Here is a 17,412-nt window from a genome sequence, read left to right on the forward strand (position 1 = left end):
AGAAATGCGACCATAAAAGAGAGTCAAATGTGTCTGCATCAGACAAAGCAATGCGCCCAATTTTTTCTGCTGCTTGAGGGAATGAAGAAATAAAATCTACTGGGAGAACCCAATGAGAATCAACAATAACATCATTCACCTTAGCATGAAGTGAAATAGAGCCATTTACTCTAACACTAGTAGCAAGAGGCTCACCCAACCAATTATCTTGGCAAACATATATCATCTTACCATCACCAACACTCAAATGCAAAAAATTTAAAAACATTGGCTAAACGTTTTTGAGACCCAACCAGACTGAAGATCTCTTGTAAGACTTTATAGGTTGTAAATCATATTTCAAAAAACGAGCTCTAAGCAAAATAGAGGCTGGAGAGGAAGAAGAGAGCATCTACCAACATCTCTTTATTAGAAGAGCACGATTACCCTCAAATAGATCACGTAACCCCAAGCCTCATTCCTCTTTGGGTTTACAACAATGACGCCAAGCAACAAGAGGCATGTCTATTTTCAAAGGGTCTCCAGTCCAAAAAAAAATTCTGATCCAAGATTGAAAGTCATGAAGTAAACCAGCTGGCCACTCATAAATCTGAAAACTATAAACCAAAATGCCTTGAATCACTGACTAAATAAGTTGTAGCCAATCCGCTTGCGACAAAAGAGAACATTTCCAAGAGGACAACTTGCATCTCACTCTATCTGCAATGGACTGAAAATACACTCTCTTGGGACGTCCTTGGAAAATCGGAACCCCAAGGTATGTGAATGGAAGAGACCCCTGCTTGACACCCAAAATTTTCTGGATAACAAAACGTCTACGGTGAGCATATTTCCCAAGGAACACAAGCGATTTAGATTTATTGACTCTTTGCCCTGAATTCAAGTCATATTCCTCCATAAACTTCATTAGATTTTTCAAAAATCTATTGGTACCCCGCATAAAAACCATAATGTCATATGCAAATAGAACATACGAGGGTGGAGTAATACCAAGAGGAGCTGACAGTAAATCAATAAGTCCATCCTCAGCCAGCTTAGTGAGACCTCTACTTAAAACTTCTTCCGCAAGACAAAAGAGAATAGGTGACAAATGATCTCCTTGACGAACACCACGAAAAACAAAGAAAAACCATTCCATCTCACCATTAACTAAAATTGATAAGTGTGCAGACCCCAAACTTGCTTTAATCTAGTCACAAAAAGGATCTGAAAAACCAAAATCCTTCAAAACCCGAAGTAAGAAACCTCAATCAAGCGTGTCAAATGCCTTTTGCACATCAAACTTAATTGCAATGTTACCGCCCTTACAATTACGATCCAGGAGGTTAATGCATTCTGAAGTCAATATAATGGGGTATGCAATAGTGTAGCCTCTAAGAAAAACACTTTAGTTGGATGAAATAATCCGAGTAGCAATACTTCCCAAACGGTCAGCTAAAATATTTGTGATAAGCTTGAAAATAAAATTCTTCATAGCAATAGGACGCAACTGCGTTACAGTGTCTGCTCCAGGGACTTTAGGAATCAAGATCATTAAATTGGAATTACAGTGGGGGAGAATGTATCCAATATTGAAAAAGCTCTGAACAGTTTGGACTACATCTACACCAACAACTGACCAACACTTCATAAAAAAAATCCACCAAAATCATCGGGACCAGGAGAACTATTATGATCCATGGAACACATAGTCTGAAATATTTCCTCAGATGTGGGAATGGTTGTTAACATAACATTATCCTCAATAGTCACGAGATTATGAATTACCTAAGAAACTAGACCAGTGTCTCATACAAAAGAATCTGTTGTGAAGATGCCATTGAAATAATTTATCACATGATCACTAATCTCTTTTGGGTCTTCAATAATAATGTTTCCCTCTCTCATAATTGATAATGACTGTTTAAGATGTCGGACTTTAACCATTGCATGGAAGAAAGAAGAGTTTCAGTCACCTTCAGTAAGCCATTTTATCTTTATCACATAAAAATTTCTCTTGAAGCAAAAGAGCCTCATGAACTTGAGCACTGGCAACACTCTCCCTGGAAAGTAAGTCATCAGAAGGACCCAAGCTAGCAATTTCCAGCTGAATTATATGCAAATCATCAAATGACTTCTCCACCATTATGTTTACATCCCCAAACTCATCTTTATGTCAAACCCGAATCCGCTGTTTAAGAGTCCGCAGCTTAGAAGCCAAAACAAATATTGGATTACCATAGAAATAAGAACTCTGTCAAACCTCCTTCACCAAAGAAAGAAAACTTCGATGATCCAGCCACATGCGATGGAACCGAAATGACGATCTTTGGTTAAGTATAAGCTTTGAAAATGACACTAAAAGAGGAAAATGATCTGAGGAAAAACGAGGAAGAGTAGTGAACTCTAAATTGTGCCAAACATCCATCCAAGAGAAATTACTAAGACACCGATCAAGCCTCATTTCAACACTTGCACCAACACCCTTTCTATTCGTCCACGTATAAGGCAATCCTTTAGTAGGAAGATGAACCAACTCATAATTAGTTGACATGTCCTAAAAGTCTGAACATGAAACGACATTAGGAAGAATTCCACCTCGTTTTTCATGAGCACACACGACACAATTAAAGTCGCCCAACACTATCCAAGGTCCTTGAATAAATGCATTTTAAACATGAAGCAGATCATTCCAAAGTTGGCGACACTCTATTGCCGTAGTTCTTGCATAAACCCAATTCAAAATACAATTAACATTGTCCAAAGTGCAAGAAATTGTGAGCTGATGGTCTGTAGCTAGTAACATAGTAGGTTGAATAGCTTGATCACATGAGAACCAGATATTTGGAGGTTGGCCCCCCTGTCATTCACAACTGCTGGAAACATTTTTAAAGAATGCCAAAAGGAAGATTTAAGTGAACTTAAATTAATAAAAGGTTAAGAAATACTAATAATAGCAGGTTTATATTTGCGAACCATCCTACTTAAGACTCGACGAGTGGGGGCGTTGCCCATACCCCGAGCATTCCAAAAAATGATCTTCATAGGTTAAGGCGTGAGGTGGGAACCCTGCTACGGGCACGGTAACGGTCCAAATTGTGTTCATATAGTAAATTCTCATGCATTTTTTTCTTTTTGCTTCTTTTCCTGGGATCTAGAAAGAACAATAGTCATACCATCTTCCGGCTCTCGAACCACAATTGCATTGTCCTCTGTCCTCGTTGAGGGGGTGAGGAATGAGTCTTCAACATCATCTAAAGCCTCATTAGTAACCACCATTGAGTTCTCTACATCAAGGGTCTGAGAATTTGGCCCCTGGAAGACTTGGTCTGCCAATTGCTCAGTTAATTCATTAGCAGCCCCCACCATAGCCTCCTGAGCTAGAATGACAAACTGATTTTCACTAGAAGTAGGAGTACATGGCCTTGGAACTAAAGCTTTATCATCTGGAGTACTAACTCTCCTATTGTCTTTAATAGTTCTCCTTTCATCAATGTCACTCCCATTGTCTTCAATAGTTCTCCCTTCATCAATGTCTCTCAACTTAAAATTCATCACTTGATCAACTTGTGCTATCACTATACATGTGTCTGTACGTGATGGAACCGTACCATTAATTTCAGTTGGACTAACTGATGGTTGAGTCTCTATACTTTGATCATTTGAAACCTTCTCTTTTACTCTGTATTCTTATCGGACCTTCGGTTTCGAAATCGGCTTCTCAGAATGACAAGGCTTTGGATCATCTTGTAATTGTCTACAACGATCGGTCATATGCCCAACCATACCACAATAACTGCACATATTCTCACAAACAATCTCAATAGGAAAACAATGTGCCTCACGTTCGACCATGAGCGAAGATGGAAGTTCGTTTGCAAGATCAACATCTACTAGCACACGAGCATAGTAACCAAACTCATGCTCCTTAGTAGCCTTGTCCAACTGCAAAGGCGTACCCAGTCCACGAGCAATCTCCATGAGATGTCGAGGATGCCAGTAATCTTGGCTCAAACCATACATCATGACCCAAAGTTGGACATGTGTTTGTGGAAGGACATCCCCAGGGACAAAGTCAGGTTTCCATGCGATAATCGAAAGAGACCATCGGGCAGAGTGCATGTACCACCCCCAAACTCTGCGTAAATCATGCTCAGTGCCAAAGTGAATATCAAAGTAGCCCTTCCCGAGTGGAACTAAACGCCATGACACTGATGGCTTCCATAAATCGGCAAGTAAACCCTTGAGAACATATGTTTTCATTGGGACATGACCCTTACGCAATAACAACCTACCAATCAAATTGGTTGTGAAGCTTTTCAGTTGCTCCTAGTAGAGAGCTTCATTGATATTGACATAAGTCATGTCTCCACGTTTGACCGGAGCAGGCAATTGGCTTAGAGAGACCAAAGACTCAATTGAGTTGGAGAGAACAGAGGAAATTTTTTTTGCTTTGGGAACATGTTGAGGACGAGGAGCCTTCTCTAGTGGACACAAGAAATCCCATGGACACGCGACTGTACCTGCGCTTGTCGCCGACATGGCAACGTCGGTGGAAACCCTAGGTTGCAGCACTTACGAGGGGGATGTAGGTCCCTAAAACCTGTCAAACACTCTGCTTATCTTTGATCTCAAACTACTCGACCACAACTCTCTTAACACGATTTTCTGTGCATAAAACTTCTCTTAAGCATTTTCACAAACATGTTATCTACGCCACCAAAAATGTTGGCTGCATGTGAAGTTCAATCTTCTCTTCTACTACTCTAGTCTGCTATATATTTCTTTACTGGGTGGGCATATATTCAACACCAATAACAACAAACAAGAAGAACAAAGATTCAGTTCTTCAGAGAGAGAGAGAGAGAGAGAGAGAGAGAGAGAGAGAGAGAGAGAGAGAGAGAGAGAGAGAGAGAGCAACATACTTGGTATTTAATGCCATCACATCCCCAAAGGATATAATTCTGAAAGGCCTTACCATTCTTCAACAGATACTTTGCGACTTCTTTTTCGATTGACCATCCTTTGAATCCTATCATGGAGATTATCTTGAGATGCAATATTAAACAGATAGGCAATGATTATGATAAGTTCCATTGTTGCTCTAAATGTTGGTTTCCATTGAAATTTACCTGAAAATGAAAGGATTTTATGAATGAGATGCCTTCCTTTTCAAGAAAGTTAATTATATCCAAGTAAAAATCTCTTAACTATGGTCTATGACTCTATGTTCATTTGGCTGACGAATTGAACTTTTTTTTATTCAAATAATTTTTCTTTAAGGCTTTTTAGGCCCACTAATTAATCTGTGCCCTGGAGATTTTGTCAAAAACGTATCTTGCTTCGTAACCACCAAAGTAGATTGATATTCTATTGTAGAATGGGAATCTGAAGAAAAATTAGAATGCAAACACGTGTATAAATAAAATATAATTTATTGATAATTAAGCGCGAGGTTACAATCTTTGTGAACTCCTCTGATTCTATCTCCGTATGTAACTTGGCTCAAGGGTGACATGCACTTGATCTTAAGAATTTGAGTTTGGATTTGGATTTGATGAAGAACGAGTGATTTGGTAGCTTGATGATTCTTCGTGGACTTAGGAGACTTCAGGATTTCTCGAGAGTGATCTTGCTCTCTCTTGTGTTGAAGTCGAAGTAGGGGTCCTTCTCTTGAGCTCTAGTACTTCTTTTCTTGTGTTGAAGTCGAAGTATGGGTCATTCTCTTGAGCTCTAGTACCTCTTCTCAAGTGATTTTCTCTCTTCTTCTCCAAGTCTCTTCTCTTTATGTTGGAAGATGTATTTATAGTGTCAAGGCTTTTTTATAGAATATTTTAATAACACTAAAATAATAATATTTTTTAATTTTATAATTAAATCAACATGTATTTTCTGATTAATTTAAAATTAGTTATTCTCATAACTAAATTAAGCAGAAAATAATTGATTTAATTATATCCGTTAAAATTTTTATTAATTTAATCAAATGTCCGATTACCATTTCGAATCGTTAATGACATTCAATTTCCGATTTACGTCGGAATCACGTAGCTTCTATTACAATCATCCATTTATGTGTTGATACGAGTTTTATTCGGATCCGCACTAACTTTGTTGACTTTTAGGCCACGTGTGTAATTTTTTCGAGTTCTTGGTTGATTTAATCATTTAATGAAGATGATTTACTTCATTAAATTTCATGTGTCTACATATATTTCAATCAGGATCGTTGCCTATGAACTCACTACAATCCTGCTACTGATGGTAATGTTGTTAATTACACAATTAATTTCAGTTTTGGTTTACCTAACCAATAGATATCTCTTTCTGGGTAAAAACTAAAAATACGGGTTCCTAATGGTATAATGTTTCAGTGGATGAAACCAAATGATGTTTGATTGGGCACATGTCTGACCATAATTAAGTTTTTACAAAAGACATTGAACAAATTTTTTGAATGAAGCAAAATCACATGTTTGTTCTATATTTAGATTTAAGATGACCAGAATGCAAATCAGATAGAATTTGGAATTAAAGAGTCTACTGGCCACTACAGAGCCTTAAAGAAGCAAGGAAGAAATTGATAATTAAGATGCTTGTACAATTGAATGTTTACCAAGTAAAGAGGAAGATGTAACTGCATTATGTGTTGAAGAAGTTGTATCAGCATCTGTATCGATGTCTTCCTTGTTATAATAGTAATACTGGTTTTGGGAGAATATATATTGAGGGCATAGAAGGTTGAACGAGTTACTGCCTAAGTAAAAAGAAATCAGACAGTTTGTGCTTCTGTGTGAAAATTTATCAGTTCATGAAGGAAACTAAATTAGTGGATGTTAAAAGGATCTTTGAGCCATGCCAATTCTATATATCAGTTATATGGATACAATTCACTGAATGGAAAATTATAGCTCAATGGCGCCGAATTAAGTAGACGCACACTTATCCTGTTGTATGTTAAATCAACTATAGATTGCCAGACCAAATATTCCAGTTTTACCATAATAAGACCTTAAAGCAGTAGACAATCAACTGCAGATAGATTCATATGCGGTCATCAACAAAGATGACCAGTTTAGAAATATGAAAGTAGAATTGTTCCAAATTCAAAAACCTACAGTTGCAATTTGATAAAAAATAATTGTACTATGCAGAATGTAGGATTACATCTTCATGATAAATTCAACTTGACAAACCTTTGAACCCTTTTGACACGTAGAAAATTCCGAGTGCAACCCCTTCTCTTCTACATGCAGGCTACCTGTATAGATCACCATCTTATTCAAAGCCTTACCATACTTCAATAAACTTGCCTCTCAACCCGCCTTCCCTGGAAGTTTCTTATGGAAATAGTCTTGAGGTGCAACAAACAAGAAGGCATACTAGGCGGTGTATTCCCATTTCTTATGCTTTAAGTGATCTCCGCTTCCGATGCTCTGATGTTTCAAAAAGAGCAAACAATATTAAAAATATCTCTAAAAAGCGTATAGTATCATGAAACCCAACTGTAAATGCATAGTACTTGAATTTTCTATTACGAGATGTTCCAGATTTGTTGAGATAGTGAGCAGCCCAGGTAGCAATTTCCAGTAAACATGATAATGATTAACCCCCCTCAAAAAGTCCGCCTCTTCGTAGTGGCATTCCTTCAAAAAAGGAACAAGTACTGGTAACTCAAAGCTTCGAATAGTAAATATTACTATTTCAAATCATCAAGGCCTTGATACTGTACTGTGTTTAGTTTTCCAGCTATTCCAGAAGTCTTAGGAGCAACATTAATCAAAACCAAATTATCTCACTCAATTAAGATTAACCAATTGAAACTAAAGAACTTTAGGATGAATAGGTTAACTAAAAAGAGTCGTATATATGTTGCCATGCATGAAATACTCATTTATTCGTTTTGGATCACAAGAAGCATAATTGCACACATGTTCAACAGATCCGACTTAATTTATATAGTTACCTGTAATAACCCGAATTTTTCGGAACTAATTATCGAGTATAACAAATTTGTTAAACTTGTGAAATTAATTCAAAACGACAATTGGTGGTTCGCGACATTTCGAAACGAAACCGGAAACATTCTCGGATCGTTAATTAGAAAACGTTACGTTTCCGCAACGTATTTATTGACTTATATTCTGTCACTCGGTTGTGAAAACTTCCTTCACGAAAGTTGTAGAACTCGTCGATACGAGTTTGTGGACATGTCACGCGTTCAAATCGGATGTCGGACGTGAAAGTTATTAATGTCGGAAGTTAGTTTCCGATTCTGGAAACGAGTATATAAAGGAATTTTATCAGTTTAGGGTTTCCAAAATTGGAAACCCCTCACTCTCTCTCTCTCTCTCTTCACCCCCGCGCGCCTCCCTCTCTCTCCTTTCCTCTCTCCCTCCCCGATCTCACACCCTCACCTGCGATCTCCACCTCCAGCCCACCGTGTCACTCACCGCCGGCACCTAGAGCACCACAAGGACCCCCGTAGCAACCCTCCATCTCACCACCCCGTGCCTCGCCGCCGGGAAGTCGCAAGGACGTCGCCAAGTTTCTGCAATTCCCTCCGCCGCACCCAAGCCATCTCCGGTGGGTTTCAAGCTCGATTGAGGTGACAGTTAGTTTAGTTATGTTGTTGTGATGCTTTGTTGTTGATTTGTGGTTGTTTGGTGTCGAATTGGAGGAGATCGGAGGAGGAGGGATTTGGGGGAGATGCCGCCGCCTTAGGCGGCGCGTGTGGTTGCGTGGAGGAGGTAGGAGACGGCGTGAGGCCGTGGAGAGGAAGAGGAGGAGGAGAGGAAGGTTTTGGGGGTGGCGGTGGCGTGCTACGCGCCGGCCTTAGGCCCAGCGCGTGAGCGCCACGCGGGGCCTGCCGAAGGTGGCGCGTGTACCCCACGCGCCGCCACGTGAAGCGACGCGTGAACAGTAATTTCAAAGGGTAAATTTGTAATTTTTTTTACGTACGGTAAATGTAAAAGTGATTTACGTACGGTAAATGTCAATTTATTTTACATATGGTAAATGTAAATGTAAATTACATTCCGTAAATATAAAAGTAATTTCAGAAGGGTAAATCAGTAATTATTATTTACTGAAACATTATTTACTTTTGAATGGTATTCATATGTATTTGTACATAGATACGTAATTAATATGTATTTATACATAAATACGTAATTAATGAGTATTTGTACATAAATACGTAATTAATATGTATTTGTACAGTAATATATGAATAGTAAATACGTGAACTGCAACTCCGTGAATAGTAATTCGTAAAACCAGAAATTGTTGAACAGTAACATATTATTACTGTTTTGGCATTTAAAGCTTTACGTAATGATTCTAAATTATTTTCTTATCTTTTCAAGGTGATCTATAAATCAAGGAAATGAATTACCTTAGGAAATTGTGGAATTACGCTCGAGTTGATAAGATGAGTAAAATCTCACATATTTACGAATCTACCCTTGTGGGAATTCAATATTTTGCAGAGTTTTAAAGATTGAAATACGACACATATATAATATAGTGGAATATATATATATATATATATATATATATATTTGTATAAATGGTAAATAGGTACATATATATATAGTTCGCTATATTATATACTGTTATGATTTCATTGTGAATATGTCATTTTGATGACGAGAATTATATATTGAGCATGTTGAGTTAATTTGTACAATATGAGGTGATGATTATTGTATGTGGTTTTAACATGGAGTTTGTTAAAACGTTTTGTCTTCGGACGAGTTTTGTCTTCGGATGTGTTTATGTCTTCGGACCAGTCTTCGGACATGTTTGGCATGTCGGAACCTAGCCTTTGGCCGAGCGAAAGTTACGATACAGTTAGAGCTCTAGTCTGTCTGCCCGAGTACTGCATGTGAGGTAATAGATGGGTTATCGGCTCATGAGTACTCGTATTTTTGGATGTTGGGTAGCAGGAGGTTGCCCAATATCGGCGGTGTACTACGTGAGGGGTAACAGAGGTGTACCAGCGTTCATTAGTACCTGTATTATAAATGTATTTGGGTAAACAGATGGGTTGCCTAATTTCTCATGAGCACTTTCATTTTCATATTTTTTTGGGACAACCAGATGGGCCGTCCATTGACTCATTAGTGCATTTATATTTGTTGATTTGTGGATTTTCGTATATATTAATATGCGAGTTATATTTTCATTTTACTAATACGAGCTGTAAAGCTTACCGGGTTTGTGTTTACAATCCCGGTGCACCAATTCAATGGTGCAAGGGATAATTCCGCAGGTGTTGATTAGTAGAAATTGAAGGACAACTCTGAAGACTCGAAGTCGTTCATTATCTTGCTTGTGGTGAGGTTTTTATTGTGGATTTGTGTGAGAACTTGTGAGGATTTATTGGTGGGATTTTTGTGAGAGATTGTGAGGATTATTACATTTCCATTTTTATGTAATGTTGAATTATAAATTTGGTTTGTAATAATTGGTTTGTCTGAGTTGTATTGTGAACTCAGTAATGATCCGCTGTGGCATTTAAAATGATTTCGATTCATTGAGATTGTTTTGATGTTTCACGACTTCGAAATTGAAGTTTTTATGCTCGAAATTTTGGGTTCGTTACATTACCATTCTACGAATTTATATCATTTCCTTGCTAAGCCAAAAGAGAATGAGTAGAATCTTTCATACAATTTATAAGTTAGAAAGAAATGGAAACGACAGGACTATATTGGTGTGTTAACTCCGGAAATTCTGCTATAAACCTGGCTTTTCATACACCAGGTTTGAAAATGATGACGTCATCGTGATGTGGCAATATCTCAGCCATTCGATTTCATCTACAGTTATGCTTCATAACAAAAAAAAAACTGAAACTGTTAGCTTAATCTGTTAGTGCAATGCAGAGGATCTGCAACCCACCCCTCTCCATCATCGAGCAACTCACCACCAGCCTTCATTTCTTTCGAATCCGACTTCACCCAAAAGTCCGACATCTACCTAAAGCCCCTAGATTGTTCGGGAGCTATGACACGCGCCCCTCGCCATAACGCTCCCTTAGGGTTTGTCCAATTCAATTCCAAAGCCGCCGCAGATACCTGATGGTGGCCACCGTGGCCGAACATAGACCTCGCCACCGACATTCCCATCTTCCCTAGCAAACTGGCTCTACCAATTAATCAAAATAGTCCAAGGGAAACCCTCATTAGGATCAGTTCTTGCCTAACCAAAACCCACATTGACCCAGTCATTTGTAGACCTAATTTGCTTCGATTCTTCCACACCGATAGTACCCAAAGCGCCCTGAACTCCCCAATCGATGGTTGCCTGATTGTACCTCCGACGGAAGCTTTGCGGCGATTACGTTTGAACTCACAGAATCATCTATCAGTTGGGGACTGGTCGTATGCGAGTAAGCAAGGCTTGGTTCACAGAACTGTAGACTACCCACTTCAGGTTTGGGTCTTTTTGTTTTATCCAATCCAGGTATGTCTCTGTCTCTTCTCTAGTTTTTTGTTTGATTGGTCTTCGACTTTACTTTTTATTGGAGTTTATTTGATGTTTGCTTGGAGTTGGGATTCTGAGCATTTTATTACCACTAGAAGATTTGGGTATGATCACCCTGCTTCTTGAAATCTGTATCATGTTGGAATTTGGCCTAAATTGTGTATAAATTGTTCGACCAATTTATCTTATGATGCCATTCTTCTGTCATGGTTCCTTAACTATGATGAAAGACTTCGTGGTACTCTTTTTAATTTTAAAGAGTACTCTTTAACTCAAACGGGTGAAATTGAGTTTGTGTGCATTCACCTCACTGGGATGATCTCTCGTTTTGAAGAAGTGAATATTAATTATTTCAATTGTTCTCTTGCAAACATGATGTGTATTTTATGTATGACCATGTCTATAGAAAAGTTAAATGTTATAAATGTTGCTATTGGAACTATTTTGGAGGATGACAGCACCTCCGTAACAAAAATGAACCCCATCCCATGAAAATCTTAAGCTGGAATTGTAGAGGTGGTGCTTGGTCAGGGTGTAAGGCACAGTCCTCTTTTTATGCGTCATCTATCGACCCTGGTGTATTCTGTTTCCTGGATACCAGAACTACTACTATGTTAAATAGAATGAATCATTTTCCTTATGATGATGCCTTTTTTTATGCCTGCGGTAGGACAATCTGGCGGAATTGCCTTATTCTGGAAAACTAGAATGGTAAGTGGACGTCATTGTCCCTCATGACAGGTTCATACATTGTGAAATAACTGATTTGACTACAAATGACTTTTTTTTTTTTGCAACTTTTGTCTATGCTTATGCTCAGAAACATAAACAAGCAAATTTGTGGGAGGAGATCATTAACCTTAAACCCACAAATAATGAAAAATGGCTCCTAATTGGAGACTTTAATATTATTACCTCTCTAGATGAGAAGCTAGGAGGTAGTCAAGTTATTACAACTTACATGAGAAATTTTATTGACATGATAAATAGAGCGAATTTATTTTCCATTAATGTTGTTAGTGTGCCTTATACTTGGACAAATTATCAAGATGATGATGATACTATTTTTGAACGACTAGATAGAGCTTTGGCTAATGTAGCTCTCTTAAATGACTTCCCTGACCTAAAATTGGAAAATTTGCCAATTGTTGGCTCAGATCATGGTCCTATTTGTCTTACTTTAAAACAGAGACATTGGAAGCCTAGAAGACCCTTCAGATTTGAAGCTATGTGGCTTTCACATAAGACTTTTAAACCCATGGTAAAGGATGTATGGAATCAACAGCTAGAAAGTGATTCTATTCTTAACTTCATAACTATTACTAACCAATTTCCTCAACAGGCGAAAACATGGAACAAAAATATTTTTGGCAGTGTTTTCAGGAAACTAGAGATCCTCAATGATAGAAGTAATGATATTCAAAATCAATTAATGGTTTCCCCTGATTCTTTCATCCTACAAGAACAAGACAACAAAGTCAGAGAGGAGCTTATGCAATGCTATGCGGATGAAGAAACTTTCTGGGCACAAAGAGCGAAAGCTAATTGGCTAAGTTTGGGAGATAGAAATACTAAGTTCTTCCAAACACAAGTAAACATGAGGAAATGAGGCAACTCCATTACGAAATTACAATCAGATGTTGGAGTTTGGATCACAGATGATCAAGAAATTGAAGACCTCTTGATCCAGGATTTTATGAAGAGATTTAGTGCTACTACTACATCTCTAAATAACTCTGTAACAAATGAGTTTGCTGCTATAATTGACCCTGGTATTTCTGCGCAGGATAATACAATGCTTCTAAAATCTGTTGAAGACCTGGAAATTTGGGAAGCAGTGAAAAGTATTGGTGGGCTTAAGGCCCCTAGACCGGATGGTTTACATGCATCCTTCTTCCATAATTGCTGGGAGGAAGTTTAAGGACACTGTGATCCCTATGATCAAGGATATTTTTCAAGGTAACAAACCCATAAATCTTTTAAATCACACAAACATTGCCTTAATTCCGAAAGTGGAGAATCCGAAAAAGGTTTCTGAATTTAGAACAATTAGTCTTTGCAATTTAGAACAAAATCATTACTAAAATCATTATTATGAGACTACGACCTTTATTGGAAAAATGTATCTCCAAGAACCAAGGAGCTTTTGCTCTAGGAAGGTCCATTCAAGATAACATCCTAATATTCCATGTATTAAAGTTGTCGTGGGCACTAGGCCCAATTAAACTAGAATTACAAGAATACAAGAATCATTTGAAGTTCTGGACAAGTATTGCATTGAGTAATACTATACAGAATTGTTGTCATATGTATAATCGTTTGTGAAGCAAATTTGCTGAGGTTGAGATTTGAATATATGTTTGCTGTCTTATTTCTGCTTGAATACTTTTTGCATAGATTCCAAAGCTGGGAGGAGCAGCTGCGGAAGCATCAGCACCGACCCAGCTTGTCGGGACAAATTCCCTCAATACCCCAGGAAACCACATTACATGAGGACTACTTTGTAGTGGAGAAGAGAACCTGGTATCCGAACATTCACGCCCTAGCTAATGTAGGAGTTTCCTCTTCTGCCCACCATAGTTCAGAGATAGATGGGAAGACGTCATCACTAGTCACTAGAGCCCCATGAAGCATCCATAATATTCTGAGATTGAGTATGTTTACCTTTCTTTTTTTTCCTCTCTCAGCATTGTTTGACTTCATAATTGGTTCTTTTAAGTTTTGAAACATCTTTTTTAATGACAGGTTCAGTATATATCCCAGATATGTACAATCTTAGCATATATCCATTTGTAATTGTTCTGCCCAAGCAAGGAAATACATTGATCAGAGGGCTGAAGTGAAGGTCACCTTCATTACCCCATCATCAATATATGTATAGTTGGATACAATTGTTAATGCATATTGGTTATCACTCTCCGCTCAATCGTATTAAAATACAAATTGATGGTTGTCTTCACATGATTAGGAAATCGATGTTGCTGCCCTTATATTATCTGTTTGGTGAAAATAAAAAAAGGCGCATGTAAGTTTTTTTTTCTTCATAAAAGGTCTTGATCTGATACTAAATTTATCTCATACTAAGGTTATCTTTTACCTTTCAATGATTCCTTAACTCAAATGTGCACAGGGTTCAAATTTTCCCAAGTTCGAATAGGAGGACCACCACAATTGAAGGTCAAAAGAAACCAAACACAAAGGAAACAAATTGCTTTTAGGATATATCAATCACCATTTAATGGTCAGTTATTTTCGTAACTTGAATAGTTAGAATTGCTTCTTCTCTATTGTGTTCTCTTCCTCTTCCTTTTGTGTTGTTGCTGATTTGTTTAGTTTTTTTTTTTAAATCTTAGCAGCTATTTCTTTGGATACATGCTACTACATGATTTTATTAAAATTTCCACCATTGTTTTAATAGAGGCATTCCTACAAAAAAAAGGTAATCGTTTAAGTTCTTCAGATTCTATTCTACTCCGTAATGACATTGACATTTTTTTTTGTCACATGAGAACCACAAACTTCAACATTGCTAACTCAGGCATCCAAAAATAGACAACAACTTTTGCTTTCTTAATTTGTAAATCATGATGATGACATTGGTTGATGTGGTTATTTTTTTTGGAATTAATCTGAAATGCCTCTATGTGTTATATTGTAGAAATCATATTAGGTGATGTTGAATAGGATCTGTGTATTGTATTGTTATGTATTTTGAAACCTCATAATATGTTATGCTTTAGTTTTGGAGGAAATCAGTGAACCTCATTTGTAATGACTATGTAACATAAATATGTTTATTAATGTATATTATGGGCTTATTTATAAATGACTGAGCTCTTATAAATATATGCCAGTATTGATGTTGTTTCAACATTTTACAGTGAGATACAGAAAATAAATAGTCTGATTACAAAACCACGGCAAAGCGCGGCCATACTAACTAGTATTTAACATACATGAAAAGGGTGAGCGTGAAACGGAAGGCGTGTACATGCATTACCAGAGACACATTTCAACATAATCTAATAAGCATACTTGGCCTTCTACTATTATATCCTGGTCAGCAATTAATCTGTAGTACTTCAAGGCATTTAACTGTTTAAGATGCCAACAGAGTATATAAAATCATCACGAATCCCTAAATTGGATGGTCCAGATGCTCAGCGTACAAACATATATATGATTGATCACTAGCTTTAATTGACTTTCGATATGTTTATCAAGGACAAATACAAGTGACCATACTTGAGATTTGGAAACTAAATTTTAAGCTAACTAATTTGAGAAGCAAAATTGAACACGAGATGGATTGATCATCCTCAGTCATCATTCATCAGGAAGTTCTCCATCTCTTCTAAGCTCAATAATTTATGTGACTCTTTAAGATCATTGTTTCTCTTAGCCTGGTCACGAGCAATCTGTTGCTTTAGATATACCTCAATCTTCATCGCATACTTTCGACGTTCGTCTTGTTTCTGTAGATCTGTATGATCATTCTTTTTCATAATCTGTATCTTTTGGTATGCCTCCATCTCTATTGCATACTTTCGCATATCGTATGATTCTTGAGTAGCGGAATTGCTGGTCTGTTCTTTAGCGATCTCAGGTTCAGGAAGGCCTCCGTCTTGCTGATCATCACCAACTTCGTGATTCATCTCATCTTCTTCTTGATCTTGCTCTGAATTCTTTTTCACCGGCCTAGTGTTCTTTCTAAGAATACAAAGAACGTAGTCCTTCGCTTTACGTTTGTTCCTCAATAAAGACGAATCAAGCTCAAACTCGTGCATGAGCCAGCGACCGTTTTGCACCGTGCCCTTGTCTTCGTAATGAAACCTTTTTCTCTTGCCGATAACCGTTCGCGAAGCCGAAAGTACTTTCTCTGCAGCGTCATCGCCTTTCCAGGTGCCTTTGCCAACGGATCGGCTTTTTCGTTTGCCCTTTGGAGTCTTCATCTTGTGCTTGGTGATGAAGTAAAGGTCTGTCCTTTCTTGGTCTTTCTCTGATAGCTTTTTGAAATACTCATCCCATATCTGCCATGGTTCTTGATCTCCGTAGAGATCGCAGAAAGGAACAAGCCCTTGTGGGAAATCTTCTCCGTCGAGTTTGGGACGAAGATAATGAACAAGTAGTTGTTCTGTGTCAGGCCTGAACTTGTAGCCCGGAGGAAGATAATCGCGGAACGCCATGGAATTCTGTACCGACGGACAAGAAGCGTGCATACTAAGTACGTACGTGTGCTTTGTTTCTTGTCTTCTTGAGTAGTTTCTAATTTCTGCTGCGCAGTGAATGATGAAGTGATAGAGTTATTAGAGTACACTCCATATTTATAGCTAGTAAGGAACAATCTTGAGCGAAAAGAAAGGTAGCTCAACCTAATCCAGGTGGGAGAAGATCAAGTAAAATATTGGATAATGGATACACATGTTCACCAGTTAAACCTGCCAGTTGATTGATATTAAGTGATTAATGATGTGGAGCTAAACACGTAAGAAAATAGTTAATCAACACCGTCCGTTGTGGAGCTAGAGCGCAAATGATTGTGCTGCTTGGCATGCATCAAAGAATGACCTAATTTGACTGCTTATCAATGGTTGCGGTTCCGGTTCGCAAAGAATGCTGATTTTCTTCATGCAGAATTGCAGATATTGACTGAAGTCACTGAACCCTCCTATATATATATACACAATGCTAATGACAAAGATTAAGGAGCATTTGTGCGATAGACATAGTGTAAGTACGTTAGCTTGATACGGTTCGAGCCACCACGTGTTTGGCTTATAGCTAGATGCCATGAACACTCCTGTATACATAAGGATCATCCTTCGCAAATGACCTGGTATCAGAAGTTCTTGCACTTGAAATTACTCGACTATGAGCGCATGCATGCAGAGGTGTATAAGTGTGGTCCTTATCTCTAATATATGTTCAGCTGATCAACGA

The 17,412-nt window shown here is 37.9% G+C and overlaps 2 protein-coding genes and 1 long non-coding RNA gene across 3 annotated transcripts; 1 reads left to right on the forward strand and 2 right to left on the reverse strand.

Annotated features, from left to right (window-relative positions):
• Nucleotides 1-1,957: 1,957 nt before the first annotated feature.
• Nucleotides 1,958-4,242, reverse strand: LOC126787003 (uncharacterized). The gene is made up of 3 exons (XM_050512948.1): nucleotides 3,679-4,242; nucleotides 3,156-3,522; nucleotides 1,958-2,148 (listed from the first exon to the last, which is right to left on the reverse strand). Exons 1-3 carry the CDS (start codon nucleotides 4,240-4,242, stop codon nucleotides 1,958-1,960), a joined length of 1,122 nt encoding a protein of 373 aa, XP_050368905.1.
• Nucleotides 4,243-10,903: 6,661 nt separating this feature from the next.
• On the forward strand, nucleotides 10,904-15,165 carry LOC126786182 (uncharacterized). The gene is made up of 6 exons (XR_007671176.1): nucleotides 10,904-13,431; nucleotides 13,870-14,126; nucleotides 14,218-14,317; nucleotides 14,441-14,497; nucleotides 14,603-14,713; nucleotides 14,829-15,165. It is a non-coding gene; the product is annotated as an uncharacterized LOC126786182 (long non-coding RNA).
• A 626-nt stretch (nucleotides 15,166-15,791) lies between these two features.
• LOC126787004 (NAC domain-containing protein 83-like) lies at nucleotides 15,792-16,658 on the reverse strand. The gene has a single exon (XM_050512949.1). It carries the CDS (start codon nucleotides 16,656-16,658, stop codon nucleotides 15,792-15,794), a length of 867 nt encoding a protein of 288 aa, XP_050368906.1.
• Nucleotides 16,659-17,412: the final 754 nt, after the last annotated feature.

Source organism: Argentina anserina, chromosome 3, assembly GCF_933775445.1.
Source record: "Argentina anserina chromosome 3, drPotAnse1.1, whole genome shotgun sequence".
In the NCBI taxonomy this organism is placed as follows: domain Eukaryota; kingdom Viridiplantae; phylum Streptophyta; class Magnoliopsida; order Rosales; family Rosaceae; genus Argentina; species Argentina anserina.

Bases quoted from the DNA above. Each gene is read 5' to 3' on its own strand.
- LOC126787003 (XM_050512948.1), bottom strand. From the start codon at position 4,242: ATGAAAACATATGTTCTCAAGGGTTTACTTGCCGATTTATGGAAGCCA. The intron at 3,523-3,678 runs GTCCGATAAGAA...ATGAATTTTAAG, and splicing joins AGCCGATTTCGAAACCGAAG to TTGAGAGACATTGATGAAGG. The intron at 2,149-3,155 runs GTATGACTATTG...TTTGACATAAAG, and splicing joins GGTTCGAGAGCCGGAAGATG to ATGAGTTTGGGGATGTAAAC.
- LOC126787004 (XM_050512949.1), bottom strand. From the start codon at position 16,658: ATGGCGTTCCGCGATTATCTTCCTCCGGGCTACAAGTTCAGGCCTGAC.